Source organism: Glycine soja, chromosome 15 (assembly GCF_004193775.1).
Source record: "Glycine soja cultivar W05 chromosome 15, ASM419377v2, whole genome shotgun sequence".
NCBI lineage: Eukaryota > Viridiplantae > Streptophyta > Magnoliopsida > Fabales > Fabaceae > Glycine > Glycine soja.
The window spans coordinates 10,179,610-10,207,381 of record NC_041016.1 but is presented as its reverse complement, the minus strand read 5'-3'; the positions used below and the strand labels follow the sequence as shown (position 1 = coordinate 10,207,381).

Genomic DNA, 27,772 nt, shown 5'->3' with positions numbered 1-27,772 from the left:
TGACCAAGAAAACACTTTGAAAGCAAATTTAATTTTCCAACCACTGTATTAAACAATAAAAGACAGAGAATACTAATGCTGATCAACTGACCATGAAAACACTTTGAAAACAAATTTAATTTTGCAACCACGGTAACCAATACAGTTTCTGAACAATTGGACTCTACTGATAAAAAAAATAAAAAGATAAAGAAAAACTCATTTTTTTCTGTCAAATTCAGATTTAACTTAATGATTTAGAATTGCATCTGCATGTTCCTGAACCACCTTCCAGGCCATGATTACATGCGTTTTCTCAGTTAAAGTTGCTCCTATGGCACACCTAATCACGAAAACCCCTCCAACATTTGCATGAGTCATGTACACTAATCCTGAACCATTGATGGAATCCAGCAATTTGCGGTTGATTTCATTTGCAACACCCTCAGTTGTAACATCTCCATTTTGGACCCTGCCATTACCAATCCTTGCAACTGCAGAAGGTAAAAGCCTGAAGCAAACCACAGCAAGATTCCTAGGCACAAAAATCTCAAACCTCTTGTCCTTTCTCACCAACTCTTCAAAACTCTTGGCCATTTCAACGTGGCTTCTGAGGAAGTTTCTTAGATTAGCAACACCATAGCTTCTCAGAACAAGCCAAACTTTGAGTGCACGAAATCTTCTGCTCAAGGTTATCTGCCAGTCCTTGTAGTCCACCACTTGATTTGAATCAGAAGCACTGTTGTCTAAGTACACTGAATTTGTTGATAGGGACTCAATCACAGAAGCTGGATCCTTCAGCCAAAGACAGCAACAATCTAAGTTAGTGAGAAACCACTTGTGAGCATTGAGGCTAAAAGAGTTTGCACCCTCAACTCCATCAATCAAGTGTCTGAACTCAGGACAAATGCATGCACTTCCAGCATAAGCAGCATCAACATGGACCCACATGCCATATTCTTTTGCCACCTTGCACAGTGGTCCTAATGGATCAACTGCAGTGGTTGAAGTTGTACCCACAGTGGCACAAAGATAGCAAGGAACCAACCCGTTTTGAACATCTGTGTGAATGGCAGATAACAGTGACTCTGGCAGCAAAGTGAATGAAGTTGACTTCATAGTCTTGACAGCCCTAATATTTTTGTGGTGAATTCCTATTATGTGAGCTGCTTTCTGAACAGCACAATGTGTTTGATCAGAGACATAAACAACCAGCTTGCAAATATTTTCTCTACCAATTTGGCCAAGTACTTTATCCCTAGCAGCAACTAGTGTGACCAAAATGGCCTCACAAGTTGTACCTAACAACACACCTCCACCACTACCTGAAAAGAGAAAAGCCTTTGGGAGCTTCAGAACCTGACCTAGCCAGTCCATGACAGTGCTTTCTAGCTCAGTTGCAGCTGGTGAAGACACCCAATTGAACCCTACCAAGTTGAACCCTGTGCTCAGCATCTCACCTAGAAACCCTGCTGTGCTACCACTGGAGGGAAAGTATGCAAAGTAATTAGGGCTTTGCCAGTGAGTAATGCCAGGGACTATGTGTTGCTGCAAATCTTGAAGGATGGTTTCAATTGGTTCAGGGTTGAGAGGGGCAAAATATGGCATGAGTTCTCTAAGATAACCAGGTTCTACTTGACTCAACACTGGATAGTTGGCTATATTCTGGTAATAATCAGCAAGGAAGTCAATGATCATGTGCCCTTGCCTCCTAAATTCTTGGGGATCCAAAGGGTTCATGATGAAATAAGTGAGATTGGCTTGCAGCTTGAAAATAATATTGAAAGAGATATAGATGTAGAATATATAGAGAAACAGGAGTGCACTATGTACTATGTAGTCAATCTTTTTATTTTTGGTTTCAGACTATAATACTTTAATTTTGTCCATACAACCTTTTTTGTATAGAAGAATAAAATTATCTTTTATATATTTCTACACTCATTATTAATTTAATTTCAAGTCTTTTTAGCGTCATACATTAACTTTTCTGTTCATACTGATATCAATATGCAATTTGTTTTCACTGGATTTTCATGCAATTTATAAGCACTAAGCACATATACATATCAAAATAAACATGTTCCTCATATTTTCTACTTTCAAATTAAAAATCATGCAAGAAGACAACAATACTTCAGTAAGTTCTATCCTGGTATATATATGTTGATCATGTAGCTTGAGTTAAAATTCTAAGCAGCTGAGCTTCCTAACGTTGTTTTGCTTTCAGTGTGTCACAGTCAGAGACCTACTCAAGTAACTTCACGCATTACGCGTGGATGAAAATATCTTACACCACGTAATAATTAGACGTCATGATTTTTCCAACCAATTAGATCACTTTCGAGACGTCAATTAAATCGTGTAGTTGGGTGGAAGAATTAAATGATGCTATAGAATCGTTCGGGTCACGGTATGTTGAAAACTTCTATAGCTATTTGTAAAGCTCTAGCAATGCATTTAAATTTATGCTTACCAAGACTTTAAATCGTACCTATACCAATTAAATCTTTCCTGCAAGGATGATTTTGTAATACTCAGTCTATAAAAATAACCGTAAGGGGTTAAAAATAAAAAGGGTTGTTAGAGTTTAAGTGGGTCCCATTACTATCACTTGTATAAATAGCATTATCCTATTGTAATATGATTGATTCAGAAAAATTAATAACACTCAATCCCTTGAGAATGTTCTTCCTCGTGTGAGTTCCACGAGTGAGTTTTCCTTCTTCTTCTGTATTCTGAGGTCTTGTGTGAGGTCTTGGTTCTATGCTCTGAGAGTTAGTAAGGAATCATAGGTTAATAATCTTCAACCTAACAATTGGTATCAGTTGACGGGTAACGATAGGAGGCAATACAACCAATAAGGATTTGGAGCATCGGATTGAAGGTCTGGAAAAGATCTTGGAGAATTCACAGCGAGACAACTACAAGATTCATCAAGAAACTCAAGCAGTCATTGTAGAATCAGAAAAAAAAAACCATCAGTTGGCGAAGGATTCTATGAATTCCATGATGGAGAAACTCTTCAAACAAGTTTAGTTGATGGGTGCCAAATCAAATTCAGAAGAAGAAGAAGAAGAGGTGGGCAGCGAGGCAGGTTCCGACAAGATTTTGGACAGAGCATAGATTCGTTCCCTACTTTTGATGGCATGAATTATCGCGAATGGAGAGTCAAAGCTGAATAGTTCTTTGAATTGGAGAATACGCCACAAGCTTAACGAGGAAAGCTTTTGTTATTGTCAATGGAAGGGAAAGCATTTGTTTGGAAAAGGCATTACATGGCTCATAACAACAATAAGATGAAATCTTGATAGTAGATTCTTCAGGATATGGCTTCAAGATTTGACATGGGGAATTATGATGATCCTATATCAGAATTATCTAAACTACTCCAAGAAGGTACCTTGCTTGATTATTTTGAAAAGTTTGATCAATTATTAGCTGGAGTAGATGTTACTGAAGAAATGGCTATCAACTTTTTCTTGGGAGGATTACATGCTTCATTAGAAAAATTAGTTTGTATTCATAACCATAGGTCTCTACAAGATGCAATGTGATTAGCTAGATTGCAAGATGAGGGTCCTACAAGAATTAGAAAGAAAATTGGCAGGTACAACAGTCAACTCAAGACCATCACCAATCACCAATGCACAAAGTCCATTAGCTCAGTCTTCTACAAATCCATCTACAAAGAAAATGTCTACAACAAAACCTTCTTCAAACAGCAGAAGAGAAATGAGTGCAAGGATAACAAAAGGTCTTTGCAGGTTTTGTGGTGAGCTATGGGATAAGAATCACAGAGAAAAATGTGTCGTTTGGGGGAAATTAAGTGCCATATTTGTTGCTCAAGGTGAGACATCAGAAGAATCTAAAGAGGAGGAAGAACAAGAAAACATTATAGCCTTATGAACTATTAGCCACTGGTGCAGTTCAAATTTCACTAAATGCCTTTAAAGGGATAGCTAGTGGCCAGACCTTATAGTTGATAGGAATTATTAATAATACAGAGTTACCATTCTTAATGGACATTGGAAGTACACATAATTTTGTGAGTGATAGATGGATGAAGAAATTGGGATTAACAATTCAGTGTATCAAAGAATTTCCTGTGGTGGTAGCCAGTGATAAACCAATAATTATAGACAAGAAGTGTGAGCAATTGAGTTGGAAATTTAAAGACCATGAATTTGTGGGGGATTTTTTGGTGTTACCTGGATCTCACTTTGGGGTAATTCTTGGAATGCAGTGGCTGAAAACACTTGGAGAAATAAGGTGAAACTGCAAATCTCTTACTATGGAATTTGAACATGCTGGGAAAACAGTGAAGCTCGTGGGAGAACAACAATGTCGATAGCACCAAGGAGCGTCTACAACTATGAATTGCATTTTACCCGAAGCTATGTTGTTATCTATTTCGATTCTCGAGACCCAACAAGAGACTTCACATCAGGAAACAACGCTAATAGAACAACAACAGCAAGACTTAACTGAAATATTATTGCAATTTGAAGATCTGTTCAGAATTCCTACTCAGTTGCCTCCTCAGAGGAAATATGATCATCAGATTCATTTGACAACCAATACCCCTTTATCTTCTAAATCATATAGATATCCACATGCCCAAAATACATAAATTGAAAAGATGGTGCAAGAGCTGCTACAAACAGGATTTATCAGAGAAAGTGGGGGTGCATTTGCATCACTAGTGGTGCTCATCAAGAAGAAGGATGGAGGGTGGAGACTTTGCATTGACTACAGGAAGTTAAATTCAATCACAATTAAAAATAAATTTCATATTCCATTGATTGAAGACTTGCTGGATGAGTTGGAAGGTGCCACTTATTTTTCTAGGTTGGATTTGAGGAGTGGTTATAATCAAATTCGAATGTGGGAGCCTGACATTCCTAAAACTGCATTTAGGACTCATAGTGGACATTATGAGTGGGTGGTTCTTCCATTTGGATTAACCAATGCACCAGCTACCTTCCAGAATTTGATGAATGATGTTTTTCGGCCTCATTTAAGGAATTTCATCTTAGTCTTCTTTGATGATATTTTGATTTATTCAAAAACTTGGAGGGAGCACATGGAGCATCTTTGCTTGGCCTTGAAACTCTTAAGAGATAACACATTGGTTCTGAACAAAAAAAAATGTAGCTTCGCTAAACGTCAAGTTGAATACTTGGGCCATGTAATTTCCAAGTTAGGAGTAGCTCCTCATGCAGATGTTAGTCGTTATTTATGACTAACTTTTGTATTGAATAATTACATAAAATTAGCATCCTTCCTCCAATTTATGGTTCTTTGTACATATTTTCATGTTTAGTTTGATTTTATAGAGTAGATACTCCCATTTTGTGAATTAATGTTGAAACCACTTCAATTTCAGGTTAAAAGAGAGAAGGTTTAAGCAGCTGATGTCTCGCTAAGTGAGGCATATGCGCTTAGCGAGTGACATCCGCTAAGTGAGACATGCAGCTCGCTTAGCGTGTTGGGAAATCCTAGAAGAGGATCAGTCAGAGATGTGCTCGCCCAACGCGTCACAAGCTCGCCTAGCGAATCGTTTGTCTCTTCTCACGCTCAGCGCACCCAGCTCGCTAAGCCAAATTTCACTTACTCTCGCTTAATGAGTCAATCTCGCTAAGCGAGCCTTCAGAAGTTGAAACATCCAAGTAGCCTTTAAAACACTGAAATTGGCGAAAACAAAAAAAGAGAGGAGTCGAAAAACAAAGCCAAGGGAAAAGCTAAAGCGACAGAATTGAGCCACCAAGAGAGTTTAGGTTAGAGGAGTGAGATTAGGGTTCTAGAGGTTGAAGGAGACATCCTCAACCCTTCTTAGCCATTTTCCTTCACTCAAAATTTGTTCTTCTCTGTATTGAAAGCTCATTACTTGTAATGGAAGGCTAAACTTCTTGGTTGGGAAGTTCTGTTGAACCCTTGATGTAACATTCTTTCACTATCTATTTAATGTTGTTTTTATGTATTCATTGCTTGTGGCTTGATCACCCATTTGTATGTATAGTTAGGATTTTTAGCATTGGGAAGTGCTTTAAAGCCTTAGAACTTGGTAGAGCAAGCTAGAAAACTGTATGTATAGGAATGGAATGCAGTGATCTAGTCCATATTATGCTGTAGACTCAATGACACTCTTTTAGACTGAGTTTGTTGAGGAATCAAGGACGAGGTTTGAAGAGAGTTAGGCCCATTCACTAGAGGGATCTTGGTTTGAGTAATTTCTCAGCATAAGAACACTAGGATAACATTAAATAGAGAAAAATACATAACAACATCAAGGAAAATTCAGTAGAATGACCCAACACTTTTTACTTGACAGTTTTTACTTCTCAATCTTTAGATATTTAGTTTGTATTTAACTAGATTTTAGAACAAAAACTCAACTTAATATTTACCTTGCCTTTAGTTGTATACAAATGTTTGCATACTGAATGTACGATGTCTTAGTGAAACAAATTCTCTGAGGATACGATACTCGGTCTTACTATTTTATATTACTTGTGCGAATCGGTACACTTGTCGAACTAGCAGCTCGAACAACAGACAAGATAGAAGCAGTCCAGAAGTGGCCAAGACCGACAACAATCAAACAGCTAGGAGGATTTTCTGGTCTATTGGAATATTATAGAAGGTTTATCATGAATTATGGTAAGCTGACACAACCTCTAACATCACTTCTTAAGAAGGAAGCAGCATTTCAGTGGAATGAAGCAGTTGAGGAAGCATTTACTACATTAAAGATGGCATTAACAAGGGCTCCAGTGCTAGCTCTACCTAATTTTGCAGAACAGTTTGTAATTGAAACTAATGCTTCAGGTTCAGGTATAGGGGTAGTTTTGATACAAAGAGGTCATCCTATCGCGTATATAAGCAAGGCAATGGGGAGGAAATATCAGATGTTATCCGCTTATGAAAAGGATTTTTATGCTATTTTATTTGCAGTATGGAAGTGGCAGCACTATTTTCTAGGCAATCATTTTATCATCAAGACATATTAGAAGGCTGTAAAGCATATATTGAAACAACCACCAACATCCTTGATGCAAAATTGGGGCTTAGAAAAACATATGGGGCTGCAATTCACAACTGAATATAAGAAAGGCAGAGAGAACACAGTTGCAGATGTGTTGTCAAGGAAGTGTACAGATGGAAGTGTTGCTGCAATTTACCAGATAGGATCAGATTTACTGCAAACAGTGAAAAACACTTACAGTAAAGATACTAAAATACAAAAAATAATTGATAAGATCTGACTGTTACAACAACCCTATAAGCAGTATGAGTGGCAAGGAGAGGTGTTGAAGAGGAAAGAAAGAATAGTAGTAGGGCAACAACAAGAGGTGAAAAACAAGTTGCTTGCTTATTTCCATGAATTTGTCCTTGGTGGTCACTCAGGAGCATCACATACATATAAGAGGTTGAAGAAAATTTTCTATTGGAAAAGGATGCAACAAGAGGTTATGGATTAGGTGCACAAGTGTACAATTTGCCAAAGGAATAAACCTTTTTTTTGACTAAGCTAGCTGGTTTGTTACAACCACTTCCTATCCCTACTCAGGCTTGGCAGTGCTTAGCCATAGATTTTATTATGGGCTTGCCAAAATCTAATGGGAAGACAATCATTTTGGTGGTAATTGATAGGTACACCAAATATGCTTATTTTGTAGCATTACGACATCCAATCAATGCTGCTAAGATCGCTTAGGTGTTCATTGATACAATAGTGAAGTTGCATGGATGGCCTAGTGAGATAGTGTCAAATAAGGACCCAATTTTTATGAGTAAATTCTAGTCAAAACTCTTCAAGTTGCATGGAGTCAAATTGCTAAAGTCCACTGCATTCCATCCACAAACTGATGGGTAGTCAGAGGCTTTAAACAAAGTATTAAAAGGATATCTTAGGTGTGCAACAGGAGAGATGCCCTCTAAGTGGAGTGAATTCTTAAGTTATGCTGAATTTTGGTACAACACTAAGTTTCATTCAGCAACTGAAATGACCCCGTTTGAAGCTTTATATGGTTACAAATCAATCAGCAACAATCCCTTGATGGTAGGTGATACAACAATTGAAGTAGTAGACTACACCATCAGGACTCGAGAGGAAATTGCAACAATTTTACACAAGAATCTCAGGAAAGCACAGGAGAGGATGCAGTTGTATGCTAACAAGAATATGATAGACAAAGAATTTGTAGTGGGAGATTGGGTATATTTGAAGTTACAACCATTTAAACAACAATCAATACCTAACTTAGTGTTTCACAAATTAGCCAATTGACATTTTAGCTAGAAGAATAAAGAAAAGAGGCAACGGGCTGGTTACAGAAGTGCTAATACATTGGCAACATACCACACCAGAAGAAGCTACATGGCATAAGGTGCACAAGCTGAAGCAACAGTTTCCTCAAGTGGATTGGGACTCTTTATTAACAAGCCCAGTGGATGAAAGGGCCTTGGGGGCAAGGCCTTCAGATGGCAGGGAACTTGTAATACTCATTTTATAAAAATAATCGTAAGGGGTTAAAAATAAAAAGGATTGTTAGAGTTTAAGCGGGTTCCGTTGCTTTCACTTGTATAAATAGTAGTATATTATTGTAATATGATTGATTCAGAAAAATTAATAACACTCAGTCCCTTGAGATTGCTCTTCCTCGTGTGAGTTCCACAAGTGAGTGTCCCTACTTCCTCTGTATTCCGAGTTCTTGTGTGAGATCTTGGTTCTATGCTCTGAGAGTTAGTAAGGAATTATAAATTGATAATCTTCAACCTAATAGATTTATTTTTATTTTTTTATACTCATTGGTACATCACATGCACTTTAATATTTACAATTTAAACTTGTGATTGTGAACTTATGATCACACGTAAAGTCGGAAATAATAAACGGACACCCAAGATGGGGTGGTTGAAAAAGGAAAAAATTATGAAAAAAAAGTATTAGACTTAATAAGTGATACAATAAAAAAGAATAGAGAAGAATAAATACAATAGAAGAAAAAATAAATTTGTTTATAATTAATTACTCAATAAAGTATTTGTCCACAAGAGCATATCAAGTGATGAGCATTTGCATAAAGAGTGAGATGAGAAAATCTACACCACACTCATACATAAATAGTTAAAATTAAATCATAAAATCAATCACATGAATTTTTTAAGTACATGTAATAATTATAAACATTTCCCTCACATAATGCACCCCACCCGTACGTAGATAAATGTGACAGTTTTACATAGGAACCGGTTGTTGCAAATTAAAGTCTAAAATTATGTGCAGACCCACTATCACCCTCTATAAATATTCTCCAAAAAAAATGTCCACCCTATGTAGAACGCTTTATATAGATGTTATTATGTATGTAATATCAAGTTACTTATTGGTATGTGGAACTTCATACTTAGTACGTATGGAATATAACAATTTGAGAAATTCTTAAAAATTCAACATACGATTCAGCAGTGGTATTTAAATTCATGTAAGATTTAAAAATGTTCTGACACAATGAGATATAAACACACTCAACAGCAGCCTAGATGCTATTTGACTTAAGAAAAAGCCTAATACACAAAGAATTCAAAAGATTCCGGAAGGGGAAACCTAACAGTGCACCTCTCCCATTACCTTGGACGAGGAAAGTCTTGGAGTTGCGAAGCTTAAGCATCTGGCCAAGAAGCCAAACCAAAACATGAATTAAGAATTGGTTTGTACACATGCAAAAAAAATTAAACACTTTTGTAAACACATTCTTATGCAATTCAACTATTACGCACACTTAATAAAATGTTCACGTTTGTAGGATTTTCGACTGTCGAAATAAAAAGTTTAGGTACACACCACAGTCTACACAGTAGTAGTACAAAATTTTTCTTTGTGCTTATGATGAATTAGATTCTGCACCTGCTGACCTTCTTGGTGTTAATTTGCTTTGAATGTCACAGTTGTTACAGGCCTACTAAATTTAGAACTTCAGCTAAAAACAGTACGTACATATATACGAATTAAACGAGTATTTAAGTTGGTCAACATTTTTAATTAATATTGGCAAGAAAGGTGATAAATATCTCAATATATCATAATAATTAGAGGTCACATTTTTGCCAACAATATAACTACAAACAGCCAATGTTCCAACGCTAATTTCTAAGCCTCATTAAACTCAGACAGTACTAGTATTAGATGAAAGAATTTACGATGCTATTTATGGACAGCTCCAACCACGATGTGTAGTTCTCGTAGCTGCGAGTAACGTTCTAGAAAAACGACTTTGAAAAGAAAATAGCAATAGGACATATGTATCATATCCATTAGATAGCAGGTAAATTATCAAAGGAAAGTGTTTTTTTCTACTGCACCAAAGAAAAGTGTTAAACCACCTAAAGCACATTTTTGTTATCCATGTCCTTATATCATATCTAAAGGCTTTGATGTTTTCTCTAAATTTTTAGATCTTCCACACTTTAGTATTTGATATGCTCACTGGGGTCAAGAATATCTTGTGCTATTGAAGATAACCAACCAAATCTTTTGTACTTTGCATTATTGGTATATCATTTTCAATGAGTGATATGTCATCCACATATAACACTAAAAAAATAATTACACTTCCATTAACCTTTTGGTACAGGCAGATCTAGGTTTGTGGGGTTGAGGCTGGCGACGCACAGTTGTGGTGGTGGTTCCATGGGTCTAAATTGTGGGGTCAAGGGTAGTGACGCTTGGTTGTGGTGGTGTTTGGGTGGTGGGTGGTTGCGTAGGTCTGATTCATGGTGTCACGACGGGTGGTGACACATGGCATGTGGTGGTGTTTGGTTGTATGGTGGTTGTGAGGTGGAAGATGATGAAAAAAGAAGATGAGTAAAATAAAAATAATGACAGCTTTTAATTGTTATTATTTTAAATTAATTATTTTTAAATTTAAAAATCAGTAAAAATATTAACGTTGCTAAAAAATACTAAAAAAATGAGTAATATAAAACTTTTTGACATATATATTTTGTTATATTAAATTTTAAAAATCTTATTTTGAATCTTTATGTTGTCAAAAAGTTTTATATTACTCATTTTTTTTGGTGTATATATATATATATATATATATATATATATATATATATATATATATATATATATATAACCTTAAGGAACAAAGACATTTATCCTAAACAAAACTATTCATTTTCTGTTCGGCGGGATTTCCATAAACAACTTATAAAATACAAGAATTAATTTTCTTGAGAAACAACGATACACTGTGGTACTCTGCTTTAGCCCATGCTGCAATATTAATTTCCAAGTAGTACAAACTAAACCGCCTTCGAATAAGATCACTGCTATTTGGTACGAATTGTTTGGTACAAAAGTACATAGTAACGAAAATGCAAGAGTGAAAACATGATGACCATGGCATAAATGAAAGTTTAAAAATAAATAATGATTGGAAAGATAAGTCACTTCATTCAATTCTTTTTTATACAAACATTTGTATCCCTGGGATATGACAGTGTATTGAGGAACTTTTGGTGGTGATTTATTTGTCTTGGTCATGGCATATTAATGGCTCCATTATTAATATTGAGTAACCTTGTTCCATTAGCCATCCTTGTATATGATTTGGCAGCCATCGTGCCATTATATATGAATATATTTTGCTGACTTAAAAGAGAAAAAAAAAACACTGAATATATGAGAGAAAATTTGAATTTAATTAATTCTTTTACAATAACACATCTTTAAGGAAAAACCATGAGCTATAAATGTGTCATGAAGCTTGAGAGTTGATCTCATGCATACTTAAGAATCATGAAGGAATCATATTCTCGCATGAAAAAAATTATTTGTTACCAAACACTTTCTATACCTAAACATTGGTCTTTATTTTTTTTTATTGACAAATGCTGGCATTAATCTCCACTTGTAGTCATAAAAGAATAAGATAAAAAATGTGTAAGCAAAACCAAATTAAGATCACACAAGACGATAATCGCACCACATGAGAGTTCTCACTCTGATCCGGCGAAGAGTACAAGTCCTTTATGCTTGCAACATCATCCACAGTAAGTTTCCTCTTATTCACTCCAGCATGCACATACGCATCGGGCTATGACCAAGCCCAAGAAGGTGACCAATCTCATGCATCGCCACCCACACCAAATCATAATACCCCCTCTGTATCGAAACTTCATTATTCCGCGGCTTATCCGCATCAACATGCAACCTTCCATCAGGTGGTTGAAAAGCATGCGCCGAAACGGGTCCAAACATGTCAAACGGAAACCCATCTCCGCTCGGTGGTCTCCACTGAAGAACCCAATCTGAGATAAAAAAAGAGTTATAAAGTTAACTTGATGGTTAAAAAAAAAGTGGGAGGAAGAGGTTAAGGGGTTTGAATCCCTTGTAGCATTTTAACAAAATTAAACTAATATAAAAAGAAAAAGAGATCCAAACTTGAAAGACTTTTAAAATTGAGTTATTGGTTAAAGGGAGAAAGAAAAAATTATTGGATTTGAATGTTCCTCATTAACATTTTAACAAAAATTAACAATTAACATTTGTGAATAAAAAAGAAAAAGAAATCTAAACCTGAAAGACTTATAAGATTGAGTTATTGGTTAAAGGGAAAAAGAAAAGATTATTGGATTCCAAATTTCCATCCTTAGCATTTTAATAAAAACTCAGAAGTAACATTTGTCAATCAAAAAAGAAAAAGAAATCAAAACCTGAAAGAGTTATAAGATTAACTCTTAGTTAAAAAGAGAAAAAAAGAAGGAAGAGGATATTGAATTTGAATCTCTCCCACTAATGTTTTAACAAAAATTAACAGTTAATATTTGTCATAAAAAAAGGAAAAAGAACTCCGAACCTGTGATTCCGCTCCGAGCCTCCTCGAACGTGAACGAAGACGTGCACGACCATTGCCGAAATGCCTCTCTGAAAACCCTCCGGAGAAGCCCTAACGGTGCACCCCCCTCCACACCTGATTCGAACACGTACGTGAGGTGTCGCTTGGAGCTTGGCCATTGAGGTTTCCCTTGGATGAATGCAAACCTCGTACTCGCGGTGAGTTTTGGGCTGCCAACGACATTAGTTTCATGGTCTCTGAATCCAGTTTTCCCGACACGTTTAGGTTGTAATATTCCTGGAACTTTTTTATATATTGAGGTTTTCAAATCTTCTTAGATTTTTAAATCACGTGTGTTGCTAGTGTCGGTGTTGTTGAGATTGGGTTTTTTGTCTTCTTGGTATCCGAATGCCTTGAGATATTTTCTGGCACTTGTGATTTGACCCTTTTGAGTGTTCTCGGGGTTTAATTTTGAAGGTAGTGTGTAGCTGATATAAGGGTTCTGGAGTGAACACTCAAAGGTTGCGCCACGAGAAAGAGAAGGAAAATACTGAAGAAAGTTTTGAACATATATGGCTTCCAAGAAAAGTAACGCGGGAACAATATAATACGTGATTTTAGTAGAGTAATGTCATGGTGTAACAAACTTATATATAAAATGATTTCTACATTCATTTTTTTATTTCTTTTCTCTCATGCATGTCGCTTAATTATCTTAACTTACATTTTTCCTCCTCTTCTTATTTTTTCTATCCTATTTTATCTTATATTATCTCACGTAGGCAATAAATACGGTCAATATAATAACAGTGGTGATATCCATTCATTCATCCGATTTTAGGATAGATTAAGGTGAAAATAAGAAGAAAAAAATAGAAAGGAAAAGAAAAAAGATAGAAATTAAGAGAAAATAATTAAGGGAAAGAATTTTCTACAGTCACTTTATCACTGTATGAAATCTTGGTCATTAAAAAATTCATAGCATGCATAATATATTTTTATTTTAAAACTGAGTTTTAAAAGAACAAATGATGAGATTATATCACTCGAGAGGATTCAAATTCTTTTTCTACATAAGAAGATATGTTCCCAATGATAAAAGTAATAAAAGTGACTGGTAATATGATAAAAAAATGGATAAAAATAAGATAGAGCAGAAAAATGAATGTATAATGAGTAGTATTTTAATAAAGATAATCAACATCATCAAATTAAATTTAAATTTAATAAATATATATTTGAAAGAGAAAAAAAAACTCAATGTTAAATACATCGAATAGGATGAGTCATAATGAGAATGAAAATAAAAACTCTCAATTAAAGATAAATATTCAGATTAAAAAAAAACAAATCGGAGGAGAGAACATATAGCCATAATATATAGTACTTAAGTTATCCACTGCAATACTGAATATTCCAACAATAGAAAGAAGCATCCTTGCCTATCAAAATCCATGTAAAAGCCACTTGGTTCATCCATGATGTTGGAAAAGGCCAAGTCATAATACTCCTAATAAACACAACAACAGAATATCCATGGCTCCCTTTCACATTTGCCATAAAGAGTCCAAATACTATCACGCCATAAACTTGTCCTTCATACAAAGTAACAATAACATTTACATCTAACCTTCAATGAGAAACTCTTTCCCAAAAACCAAAATTAAATTAATTAAGCGGGCGAACGCCTCCACCACAGCTCCTCCACCACCACAGTACCCCGGCCACTGCCGGCAGCACCGCTCCAACACTCACCAAGTGGAAGTGTAGGCCAAATTGCTTTTTTTTTTTCTTCCTATGCTCCACTAATAGATATACTAACTAGAGTACAAATAATTGTATTAGCATATAAGTCATGACATTAATAAAAAAAAAAAGTAATAAAAAAAACAAAGAGTCATGACCACATTGAAGCACCATAGCGAACCTGGTCCACCATGTCTATGTCAAAAATAGGCTTAGCATGTGAGTCCAAGGTCTTGGATGATGGAAAACCACTAGTGGTTGGGCTAGTTGGCCTAAGCCCATGATGGGAAAAGCATCTGTTTTGTCTCGCCCGAAGATGGGCCACCTCAGCCTGGGCCAGGGCCAATTGCGTCTGTAGCACATCAATCTGTTGCTGAAGTGAAGAGATGGCCCCAACGCACCCGTAAACAGGGTCTCGGACTCTGGCATTGGCCTCATACACCATGCTACTCACTGCATCCCCTCGTTGATGCATTGGTAGGTCCTGACAAATTCATGGTTTTTACGCTTTCATCAAAATAAAAATACAAGGAAATTAGGGCTTTTATTATGACTAAATAGATTATGCATTTACCGTATCAAGTAATTTATAATATCATTTCATTCCAAATCTTCATACATATAAGTTATATTAATGATAATTTTTAACTAATTAACATTATAATTTTTCTTTTAAATTAATAGTGGATTGTCATTAAATCATTTTTATTCATCTTAAAATTAGTATGAAATTGTTTTGGTTGAAAACAATAATAAATGTTCGTATGAAATTGTAAATGTACACTAAGTGAATTTTTAATACGATCCATTTCATATTCAATCATGAATCAAAATTCAAACCCTTAATCAATTAGCTAAGATACATAAATTACTATTACTTGACCCTTAATCAATTAACTAAGATACATAAATTACTATTACTTGGTTGTTTCTGTTGTATTTTTAAACCATTTTATTAGTCACTTATTACTGTTCACTTCATCTGATTAAAATAAATTAATTTCAAAAGACAGGTTCACGTGGTTCGGAAGCATAACGTTAACATAAATATATTTTTATTCTGATGTGGAAATTGAAGGTCGTGTGCAACGGGTTTGCAATATCCTATTCTAAAGTGTGGTTTACCAAAAAGTTATATTATTTATATAATTTTTTTGTTATTTCTTTATCATCAATCATGTTACTAAAACATTTTTTTATATTTCCTTTTTTATTGTATGAAATATATATTTAAGTAGTAAAACTATAATTTCTGTTTTACAAATGCGCGTTGCTGGTTATATAGCATGTCAACGCTACTACAATTTGTGCTTGGCCTTGACTTTTGGGTGCCAACATCACGTTTCCAAGCTCCCATTGGCTCCCCCGAATAGCCAAAGGTTAATTTTTAAAATAATTAAACAAGATAATCTGCTTTAAAATTTAAAAACTAAGCAGTCACTAACTCACTATACACCTTTACACGTATGACTCTACTTCAGTTTTTAAAAATAAAGAAAGAAAAATGAAAGAGTACTCAAGCAAATAAAACTGTTAATCATTCACCACAAAATAATCAATATAATAATAAATTTGTTTCAAAGATTAACTTGGATTAAATGTTAATATATAAATATATTTTAGATTATTATTGTTGATGAAGAATTTGGAAGACATATTATATTTACTTTATGAATATGTTAGATTTATTTATACTTATCTTTTAATATACTTATAAAACATTTTACAATCGAATGATGCAATATTCTACAACATTATTAATATTGGAAAATAAAAACACTTATACGGTGGGGTTTTTGCGTGTAGGACTTTTTGCTAAAGATGTGGTGGTGGGGGTTTAACTTTAAACTTTAAAGCACTTATGATACTTTTATTTTTTGATTAATTGAAAATTACAATTTACACACATGTGAACTTTGAGCGGCAGAGCGCATTGTCATTATTGAGATATGAAAAATAAATACAAGACAAAGAGATGATGATGAAAGATAATGCATCCAATCTTCTTGGTCTTTTCCTAAACTTTCAAAGGGTTGCTAAGAAAAAGCCACGTTGCTGTGGAAGTGATTAACTTGAAAAATATTTGCTTAGTTTTTATAATGAAAATATCGATATTATGATCCATCCTTCTTTTGTTTAGATAAATTAATATATTGATTTCTTTAAGAGATATTTAAATTGCAGTATTTTTATTTTTGTTTTTAAGAATTATAGCTCTTTGAAGAAATAACAAATATGATGCATTTTAATTATTTTAATATAAACAAAAGAATTGATAATAAATAATAATTATGAAAAGGTCTTTTAATCATATTTTTGTCTCTACTATTCTTCAAAACTAACTGTCAACTTGATTTGAGATCATACACAAATAATCCTAAAAGGCTCCCTAATGTTAAAATAAGTTAACTATAAAATATTTTATTTTTAAAAATTATATAAAATATTTTATTATTTTATTTTTTAAAAATATATAAAAAATTTAAAATAAATGAAAAGACAATGTAATTTAAACATTTGTTGAGATAAAAGTTTAAATTAACTTTATTATATGTATCAATGAAATTACCTTTTCTTTATCTTACAGACTATTTTAATATTTAAAATTACTTATTAAAAGCCTCATAAAAGAAATAGCACCATTCCTTCTTATATGTATAGTATATGGTTCAAAATTATTAGCACTCACTTAACAAAAAAAAAAAATTAGCATCCAATTCCATTTCTTAATTGATGAAAAAATGAATATCTGTCTTGATCGAACATTTATCTTAAAAACGACATCTAGGTTTAAAAAAATAGTTCAAAAGACCAATTAATTATGTTTGGATAGTGTTTAATCCGAATAATTTGAAGATCCCCTTAATTTGACGTGCCCCAAGAATTTAGTAGAGGTGTCTTTCCATGATGCTCAAAAGAGTGAAAAGTTTTCAACGTCCTAACGCCAAGTAGAAGGGGCGAAAGATTGAAATTAACTTATAAACAATTTCACATAAATCTATGTCTTAAATTGAATCAAAATTTCAAGTTACATTAGGAAAATTTTTGTTTTATCTGGAGGAAGGAATAACATTACGCCCGCACTTTATATATATATACCGAACACATGTATTAGAAATTAATCATGAGAATCCAAAACTCGAAATCATATCGGGGAGACAAAATTTTTAATTACGGTGGTTAAAAAAAATTAAAAGAGAATCTAAAACTCTCTTAATGTTTGTAAATCTTGAAAACTCTGTTGACAAGTGTAAAAAAATCTTACAACTTGAAAAATAAGATTAATTATGGTTGTAAAAAAAAATTAGAATTCAAAAACTCTAAAGATTTTAAGATATTTGTAAAGGAAAGTTCTATGCTTATGACAAAGCCTATATATAGACACAAGGTGTATAGTACTCATGTATATTCTAACTCTAATAATACACTAAAAACCACTTCAATATTTGCACAAATTAACCCCCACCCCCAAAAATGTAGTGGTATATTGTTTGGCCGAAGTATTTGGAGAGGAATAAATAATTAAAGTGAGTATTTTATTGTTGAATTTATGATGTTTGAAGATTTTCATTTTAATTGCTGAAATTATATTACAAAAAATAGTAGTATTAATATAATTAATAAATCTTCTGAGTTACTCCACCGTAATTAAAGTCTATCAGGGGGAGAACTATATTGACTATACATTTAGTGATTTTCAAGTGTTGATTTTTTTTTTAATTTAGTCAGTTTTAATTTTGACATATGTAAAATAAATGTTACTAAATAAAATTTGTGTTAAATGTTTTACTTTTAGTAACAAAAGTAAAATTTTTAACTTGTTAGAATCATTATATAATCTGATTAAATTAATTAGGTAGATTTTGACCGTTAGTTTAAATCTTATATCACAAGAAAAATGTTTCTATTAATAGATCGATCGTGACATATATGCCTTCATGCATCTTAAAATCGAATAAACTCTACTTTTACTTTAAAAATTAAAAATCTCAAATAAAGAAGCTGTCAAGTTCTACTTTAACAAAAATTTAAGGAATAAATAAGACAGTAGCATAGTATATTTTTATTTTGTTAAAAATTCATGGTATATCTAACATAAAACATCTGATATTTTTTAAGCTTCCTTGTTTGTAGGCTTTGTGTTCATAAATTTAAACTCTTATGTGAAAGATAATGCTAGGATATGTGTATGCATTCTTAGGGAAATGAGGAAAAAAAAGTCCAACGAAAAACTATTTATAAATATTGACAACCAAAAGTTGCCTAAGCTAGACGTGCATGTGGAGTAGTGATCTATATCAAGTGAAATTAGGGAAGAAATAAAACAAGAGAAATAGTTGGAATAAATTAATAATAATTAAAAAGGTGAACCTGAAGCATCTTGTTGACATTGCTAGCACCAAACACCTTGTGCACGTTTGCAAACTTTTGGGGTTCATCTGCTGGGAAATATGGAGCAAAAACACAATCCTGAGCACACCTTCTCCTCAGAAGCTTGCATGCAGCACAAGGTGAGGCTGCACCTTGCTTTCTACCACCACCTTCCTTCATCAATTCTAAGCTGCTACAAGAATGTACAACACTAACCCTTTTCTTTTTTAGCCCTCTCTTTAAAACAAAATATAAAGAGAGGGAAAAGGAGTGTCGGTACAAAAGAATATGGCTAATAAGACATGACAAATATATATACCCAGTTAGTGAGGCAACGGGAAATTAATGCTGAATGGATGAAAATTACTTTGGAAAGTTAACAAAAGTGAGAAGCATGTGGGAGAGAGGAGTGGCAAGCATTATATAATTGTTATTGTTATTATTATAAGGTAAGGCCAAAACGTCAAAGGGAAAAAAGTGGAGGGCCACCACTACGTCACAATAGAGTAATGCTTTTTAACCCATGAAAGTTGTATATTGTTTTTACACTTTTTAATTATAAAAAATTACACATTAACTGTGACGAATTAATCAATGATCAATTATTACATGTAGGTCAGAGATTTATAATCAGATGCAGGGCTCACCTGAAATTTAAGTCGAAGAGTTTTTTTTTTATACAGGGGAAAAGAATTTGAAGAGATTAAATCAAAATCTAAATAAATTAAAGATTAAATATGTTTTTAATTAATTAGTTCTCCAAATAAAATAATATATATTTTTAGTTTATAAAAAATAAACTCTCTTTTGTAATCCTTTACTTACAAAACGTATCATATATTAAATATGTGTCATTTCAAGGGATTTATTTCTCCACTCTATAAAAAAAATTAAGTATATGCTAGGTTTTAATTAGTATTTGTTGATAAGTAGTAATTGCTTGATATAATTATTTTAAATATTAAATTTTTTTATAAACTATTTTAAATGTAGAATAAAGTAATTCAAATACATACTTGGTTGTCCACTTCACCAGAAAAATACACACTAATTAGTTACGACAAAAAAAGTAACATGTCACCGTATGTGTTCGATCGTACGTCGCAATATATTATAGAGAGGATGCATACTTTCTTAATTAAAGGAATAGTTATACCTTTAATTAGTGTTTCTGCAATCACTCCCATCTTGCTTGTAGGGTTAAAAGGATTATATTTCCTTTATTATTCTTCAAAAATAACTAGCGCATGCAGTATGATGATGCCAAAGCCACACTTAATTTCAATAGCTCCAACATCATAGTTTTTTTTATACATAAAACATCATAGTTGATGACACCATTCTTTTATTATTAGTTTCATTATTTTAATAACGAGCATTGTTAATTTTCTTTTCTTATATTATTGGTAATAAAATTAAATATACGAAACTAAATTCAATTATATGAATGAATTCCACTATGAATTTTATACATTTATATATTGAATGCAGAAATTTTAAACTCTTTGCTACACGCCTATGCCTGCCATCACAAATTGAAGCACATGATAATGATATGCTCATTGTTAAGATCTTTGAGTTTGTGAACCCGAATAATTATTTTCAGTCAACTCTGGGGTCTACTGGTAGTTAGTCAATGACTATGCTTTAGGGGCACTGATGACCTAGGTTTCCACTGTTTTAAAGGGACATAAACCCTAAAAGGAGACAGCAATAGCTAAGAGAAGACAATGATACTCAAACGAATTCAATACGTTTTTTTTAAAAAAAAAATTGTTAATTCTCATTGACATATAGTATGTTTGTGTTACATTTCTAACCTTCCACCTTGAAAAAAGTGACAAGTGACAAAAAAATCACTATAAGATGGTCTCTGTTACTCTGTAAGGTAGATTAAATGATGATAAATGGTACAAAAAACACCTTCTAAATTCTGCTTTGAGAATCAAGTTTGGCCCCAAAAGCTATTCCCAACCAGTCATTTTACTATATGATAATCGAAATAAAACAAATGGGTGAGAATAGTTTAGAGAGAGGAAATTTATCTTGTTCTAATGAGAGGACATGTCTTAAGCATAAGCTAAAACTTATCAATTCAAAATGTTTGTGTCATTTTAATGTCATAAGAAATGGCTAAAACTTATTGAAAGAAATCCATCCTTAATTTAAGTGGAGTACTTCAATTCAAATAACAGTGAATGTTTTCTTTTTACTTCCTTACTTTGTACACTTTGATAGTGTTAGTTTTGAGTATACATATGCACACTATATGCATTTAGAGAAACATGGGAAGACGTCTTGTAATTCGATGATGGACATAAAAGTTTAGATGAAATTTGGTCCTGTAACTGTTTTTTTTTTTGTGTGTACCTAGAATATTTCTCTTCGAAAGTTAAAGAATAATCCCTTAGGTATGTAGATATGTTTATAAAACTTTCTCTCTAAATATTTTCTATATACACGAATTGATTGTCCTTATAGCATTCTATCTAGAAATAATCCACATTGACCAATATGTTTTTGTTGACCAGTTCTATAGAAAGCTAATAATGCTAGTCCTAAATATGTTGTGAACGTTGAAATTGAAGTTAGTAGTGTAACCATCGGATAATGAAAGCATAGAAATATGCTAGTGGGAAGAAGACCATAAAGGAAAAATGAAATTATTAATTTCTCCTTTTAAGACATGAATAAAATTCAAAGAGCAATATTTTATTGCAAAATAATTAAGAGAATAATGCAAGGTGTTTGTTCAAAGCAGAGGAGGTTGGGCTACTTTTTGAAGCAACCTACCATCAATTTTTGAAGAATGAAATGATTGCAGGCCTTTGAGCTTTAGAGGGAGCAAAAGAAACTCATAGGCATTAGGCAGGTGAGTTAGGTGAAGCAATGATTTTCCATTTTCCTTTTTCTCTCAAGGATCAACTATTGACAAACAAACTCCATGTTGTGTATAGTACAATGGGAACAAAACAATAGTAGATGCATATGCAACAACTCTTCATGCATGATCTCTTCTATGCTCAGAAACTAGAAAGTGTGTGTCCTATTTGATGGTCAAAATGAAGAGGAGTGCTTCGACCATTGGAGAAAAAAACAGCTTTCTCTTTCGGTTATTTTGACTTGAGACTTGATAAAAGCTAAAGTTTGAAATCAAAGAAGGCATGCATGTATCAAATTCAAAGTGAGGGGGGCCCATTTTGGACAATTTGTGAACCTTTTGTCCCCAACATATACCTTGATTACCTTCCACTATACTGAATGCTTGATTTGGTTTCTCCCACTTTAGTTCCATGTGTGAAAATGAGGGGTGCATTAATTGTGTTAGCATGTAAGTAAGAGAGCAATTGCATAAATGTTATGCCATATCTTGTTCTTTTTCACCTTTCATGATTTCTTTGAAGTGTTGTCACATATATGTTCCATTGATATTGATAACCAAATTAATCATAATGGCGCTAATCCATTCTCTTTTCCTTTTTTCCCCCTCTCTTCTGGTCACTATGACTGCTTTTGAAGACCATGAAACCTTTCTTTTAAACATAGGATGTCTAAAATATAATTTCTTTTTATAAAATAAAAAATAAAGTAAATAATTGACTGAAAGTATCCTGACTATAAATAGAGACATATTAAGTTAGTTTTTATAATTACAATACGTCTCTATGCTCTTATTTCCTACCAAATTCGTTCTCCCTTCCTCTCCCAACACTCTTTTTTTTTCCGGCATACACTCAAATCTGTCCAAGTAAAATTATGATCCCGGATTCATTAACCGTGGGATCATTTTGAAATTTGGACACCACATTTAGAATTCATTTTCACACATTCCCACCATTGGGATTTCCGAAATAATTTTTGTAGAGAGAGAAATATCTCTCGCACGGAGACAGTAAAATTGTGGCTCTAATTCTTTCTCCTTCTCTCTAATGCTTGGAAACCCATATATTGCGGCTCAATATAATCTACTTAGTAAACATCTATATCTATCTACCTATAACAACCAAAGAAAAAGCTTGAGGAATCTTAGGAAATTGCTAGAAACGTCGTTATCGTTGTTGGATTACACACGTGAGCCTGCTTAGAGGTAATGAATGAGTTATTCACGCTTAGAGATTAGAATGAACATGTGTAGGAATCCTTAAAGGATTAATTTTGGGTTATTTTATAAAATTCAATTTTTTTTGCATGCTTTTGATCGCAAATTGAATGCGTTTGATGGACCATTTGATGTACCAATGCAAAATTGTTGTGAAATTGATATGTTCTTGTATTGAGTGTGAACCCTAGAAATTTGATTTTTTTTTTCTTCTAATTAACATGAATTGATGAAATTAAGTAAGGAAGGATTTATCGTAAGAGGAAATGAGATATTGATTTTGTATTTTTTCCTTTTCGTGTTTCTTAATTTTTTTTATATAGTTTGGAATTAATATTTAGTATGAGTTTATATACTGTTTTATATTGTTGTTCATTAAAATTGGCAAAAGTCTATTTAACTATAAGGTTCTTCAAAAATTTTAGTGAATTCTTGGTGCAGTTTTGTTTAATTATATTTCACTTTGTAAATTCATTATTAGAATATTTGTTTGTTTAGTTATTTGTATATTGTGTACGTCTATATATGTAATACTATTTGTATATTATAAAATTGTGATTGAGATTGAGTATAAGTGACAAGTTGAGCATGGTTAATTTGTAAGATACACGAAAACATGTGATAATAGATTGTGACGTTGTGAGATGTTAAAATTGTGAACATGAGATATGATTGTCAATAAGTGTGTGGTTAATACTTGATGTGATATTACTTATGTTGTGAGTTGTGAATTATACAATAACTCATCTGGTATTTACGTTGAGAAAAGTGTTTATGCGCAAGGTGTTAAAAGGAAAGTGTAGGGTTCCAAGTTAGGAATCTGAGGTGTTAAATTGAAGTGCATTGTGTTAAACGTGTTTGAAATAAGTGTGAGGTCGTGATATTGTATAATTCATGAGCAGTGTCTTCATGCAAAAGTTGTTTTAGGGGTTGGACCTGAATCAGGAAGGTGAGACCCTAACGGATTCTCCGGAGTCTAGGCCTTAGGGGTAAATACACTCGGTTTAAATATTCCCCTAAGTTTATGTTGATCGCATATGGTTGAAACATTATTGCAAAACAGAGTAATCCTGACTGGTCATCTTATTATTTCACTTAGTGAGAGTATGACCTGACATACCCATTGTGTGGTGTGTCTGTACTCCTAGGCGTCCTAGTGTTGTTTTTCATTGATATAGTATCATATTACATATAGGGTGTATCTGTTACATAGCATTTGTGTAATCATCATTGCGACTTGTTACATGATGGTGAGTAATGAATTGTGTAAGTGTGAGATGTTGTATTGTACTAGAGATGTGTTGTTCTGAACATGTGATTAATGTAAAGGTGTGGAATGTAATTTTGTGATTAAATCCTTGAGACAAGTGATGTTATGCAATGAATGGTAAAATGATGTGAATTATGTTAAGTTGAACTTGTGATACTTATATTATATATATGTGTTTTCATTTATCTTTACTTATTTAGGAATATGATAATTCACTCTTCATTGTTTGTGTTTGAATCTTGTGATGATCTCAAATATTATGTTAAGAGTAAATGATCATGTGAATTACTTTAAACAACCTTCATTCATATGTGATATTTATAAGCTATATGATTATATCTATAATCTATGACTTCATTTAATTTTTTTTCATATTTTTTATGTCCATTTTATATTAATAACTGACTGTCCAAGACTAAAAAAAACAACTAGTACCCACAAAATATATGAAACTAATTTCCTTGTAGCTCATTTTAAACGATATGGAATATGTAAAGCGGTAATTGGTTATATCCTCTAATTATTACAGTGCATTTTAAATTGAATTTCTTTAGTTAAAAAATATGGATTGTTTCTGTCTTTCCACTGGTATATGGTAATGGGGGATATTTGCGAAAGTTGATACTTTCATTGGCTTTTTTGCTGCCTGGATGAGACAGCTCATGTTTCACTGAACTAATAAGGTTCATATAAACATAATGAAATGCTAACAATAATTAACGTTAGTATCTTGTTGTTTAAGGAAATCTTTATATGGGTCCAGTTTCCATGATTCTCTAAGTAAGCCATTAGGGAGTTTTTTAAATAATCTACTTTAACCACCATCAACTAATATAATCTTTAGCATTTTTATACCGTATCTAAAAATTTCTAAAGACATAATTTAGAGTATTTTTCGTCATGACTCTCTCTAATCATATTTTTGTAAGCACACTCGGCTATTATCTTTCTTTACGGATATGTTGATAGTGGGAACATGAATTTGACTTTGGGAAATCTCTATGACTTAGTGGTCCCTTTAAAAAGCACAAAATCTAAGTGCATTAGATCGCTTTGGTAATTTTAAACACAAGCAGATCTAAATTAATTAGTTTTGTGTAATTACATAAATAAATTTATATTATATCTTAACCCAAAATCTTAATATTCAAATTTATGGATATTATTGATATTTAATATTTTCATTCCTACCAGATGTGAAACTTCATGCAACACTTATATTTCAAAAATTCTTTTTTCAAGTGAGTTTTTTTCATATGATCGTTTCTCTCTCAAGCAAAAATCATTTTCAATCCATGAGTATTTCATGGTGGCTTTTAAAGCTTAATTGTGATTGTCCCGCCCTGACTAGTCATTGTCATCAACATGTTCTAATACCTCCTTGCACCGTTGCAATACCTGCAGAACTCGTTGTCTGGTCTCCATGCATGAACTCACCTGTTATGTAGACTTTAGATACGAGAAATCTTTATGTCTATGAATGCATCACCTCCATTTTACTCGTTTGAGCCGATTACCAAGTCGAACTCTAATACCAATTATTAGCCGGAATTCTAAAGGGATTAGAGAAATCACATTCGTACACACAAACACAAGAGAGTTAACGAGGTGCAAGTGTGCCTACATCCTTAGGAGTGTAACATCCCATTTTTCGTAAACTAATTTATAAATAATTGTTATTTATAAATAAATAGAGTTTTAGAAAAATGATCATGTTTTTATAAATAAATAAATAGTGAGAAATAATGGTTTGAAGAAAAAAAAATTGATTTATTCATTTGATAGGGAATAAAATAAAGTTCTTTTTTATAAAATATTAAAAATAAATAAATAGAGTAATAATAAGTTGTGTGCATCCTAGGTATAAATAGGGATGTTAGCTCAGTTTTTAGATTGACGATGTCTCTTCTTCCCCTCATTTTCGTTTTCCCTCTCCTCCTCCCCAAATCATTTCTTTTCCTGCAGCCCACAAAACCTATATCAGAAAAACGACGATCTCGAACTCATTTATCGTTGGATCGTCGCAAAATTTTAGGAGCACGTTCGAAACCCAATTATGAGAAATCTCACCGTTGGGAATTGCAAAAACATGTTGGAGCTAAGAGAAATACCCTTCGCACCGTAGCTTTCTCTTTTCCCGCATAAACCCAAAACAGTCTCAGTAAAACTAAGATTTCGGTTTCGTTAACCGTTGGATTTTCATGAAATTTGTATATGTTGTTTGAAATTCAATTTCACACACTTTTACCGTTGAGATTTGCGAGATAATATTCGTGGAGAGAGATAAAGGAATCGCATGAAGACAGTACAAGTGGAGGCTTCAATCCCTTCTTTGTCTCTCTAACGTTTGGAAACTCTATCGGAGCAGTCAGAGGAAAAATTGGAGGAATCTCAGGGAACCGATAGAGATGCTGCTATCGCTGTCGGAAGACACGTGAGTCCGCTTAGAAGTGAGTCCGCTTAGAGGAAAGGGATGAGTTATTCACAATTGGGGGCTAGTAAGAACATGTGTAGGGATCCTTAGAGGATTAAATTGGGTTTTATTTTGGGATGTTTATTAAATTACGATTTTTCCTTTATGATTATAAATAAAATATTGATGTTCTGATGATAATTGCTTGATAAATTGTGCTCTTGATATTTGTATATTTTGACCTATGATTTTGATATAATTGTGTAATATTATTTGAAGGGTTTAGTCCCCAGGTTGTGATAGTCTTTTGTATAAATTGTTATATTGAGGATATGAAATGATGATTCAAATTGTGAATATGTGGTGAATTGAACATGTGATGAATGATGGAATACATGTATATTGAGATGTGTATTGTGTTGTGAGCTATGAATTGTGCAATCACACAATTGTAAGACCTTTTAAGGGCGACGAGTATTGTGATGAAATCCACTATAGGAACCCGACGAGTTAAAATGATTTTGAAAACAATTGAATAGTTGTGTGTATTGCATGGTTCATAGGTAAAGTGTATGTGACTCACGAAGTGTGATGACATGTTAGATTGAGATTATACCATTGTGATTAAGATCGAGTGTATGTGATAAATTGAGTATGTACGTGATTGTAACGTTGTTTGCATTGAGTTATGAATTATGAATTGTACAATCACGCGATTTTAAGACCCTTAAAGGGCGGTGAGTTAATTATAAGATCCTTTAAGGGCGGTGAGTTAATTATAAGACCCTTTAAGGGCGATGAGTTAATTATAAGACCCTTTAAGGACGACGAGTTAATGTTAAGTCCCTTTAAGGGCGACGAGTTAATGCTAAGACCCTTTAATGACGACGAATTAATGCTAAGACCCTTAAAGAGCGACGAGTTAAAAATATTTGAGAACAATTGAGGAGTTGTGTGTTTTGTAAAGTTCATAGATAGAGTCTGTGTGCTAAAATGTTTTCTGGGTTGGATCTGAATCAGGAGGGAGAGGCCCTGACGGACTC

At 33.2% G+C, this 27,772-nt stretch overlaps 3 protein-coding genes across 3 annotated transcripts; all 3 read right to left on the bottom strand.

The window, feature by feature from the left end:
* Positions 1 to 1,816, bottom strand: LOC114387038 (tyrosine/DOPA decarboxylase 2-like). Its single transcript, XM_028347139.1, has one exon. The coding sequence runs from the start codon at positions 1,717 to 1,719 to the stop codon at positions 229 to 231; it is 1,491 nt and encodes a 496-aa protein (XP_028202940.1). The 5' UTR covers positions 1,720 to 1,816; the 3' UTR covers positions 1 to 228.
* Positions 1,817 to 11,757: 9,941 nt separating this feature from the next.
* On the bottom strand, positions 11,758 to 13,657 carry LOC114388168 (metalloendoproteinase 5-MMP-like). The gene is made up of 3 exons (XM_028348502.1): positions 13,624 to 13,657; positions 12,852 to 13,160; positions 11,758 to 12,303 (listed from the first exon to the last, which is right to left on the bottom strand). The coding sequence occupies exons 1-3, from the start codon at positions 13,655 to 13,657 to the stop codon at positions 12,062 to 12,064; spliced, it is 585 nt and encodes a 194-aa protein (XP_028204303.1). The 3' UTR covers positions 11,758 to 12,061.
* Positions 13,658 to 14,209: 552 nt separating this feature from the next.
* On the bottom strand, positions 14,210 to 19,332 carry LOC114387381 (LOB domain-containing protein 4-like). The gene is made up of 2 exons (XM_028347560.1): positions 18,948 to 19,332; positions 14,210 to 15,060 (listed from the first exon to the last, which is right to left on the bottom strand). The coding sequence occupies exons 1-2, from the start codon at positions 19,125 to 19,127 to the stop codon at positions 14,728 to 14,730; spliced, it is 513 nt and encodes a 170-aa protein (XP_028203361.1). The 5' UTR covers positions 19,128 to 19,332; the 3' UTR covers positions 14,210 to 14,727.
* Between the last annotated feature and the right edge of the window lie 8,440 nt (positions 19,333 to 27,772).

Coding starts and splice junctions, on each gene's coding strand:
- LOC114388168 (XM_028348502.1), bottom strand. CDS start 13,657: ATGAATGGATATCACCACTGTTATTATATTGACC. Junction 13,161..13,623: donor CCACTGTTATTATATTGACC/GTATTTATTGCC, acceptor AAATCTAAGAAG/ATTTGAAAACCTCAATATAT. Junction 12,304..12,851: donor GGCTCGGAGCGGAATCACAG/GTTCGGAGTTCT, acceptor TTTTTATCTCAG/ATTGGGTTCTTCAGTGGAGA.
- LOC114387381 (XM_028347560.1), bottom strand. CDS start 19,127: ATGAAGGAAGGTGGTGGTAGAAAGCAAGGTGCAGCCTCACCTTGTGCT. Junction 15,061..18,947: donor ATGTCAACAAGATGCTTCAG/GTTCACCTTTTT, acceptor TGAATTTGTCAG/GACCTACCAATGCATCAACG.
- LOC114387038 (XM_028347139.1), bottom strand. CDS start 1,719: ATGAACCCTTTGGATCCCCAAGAATTTAGGAGGCAAGGGCACATGATC.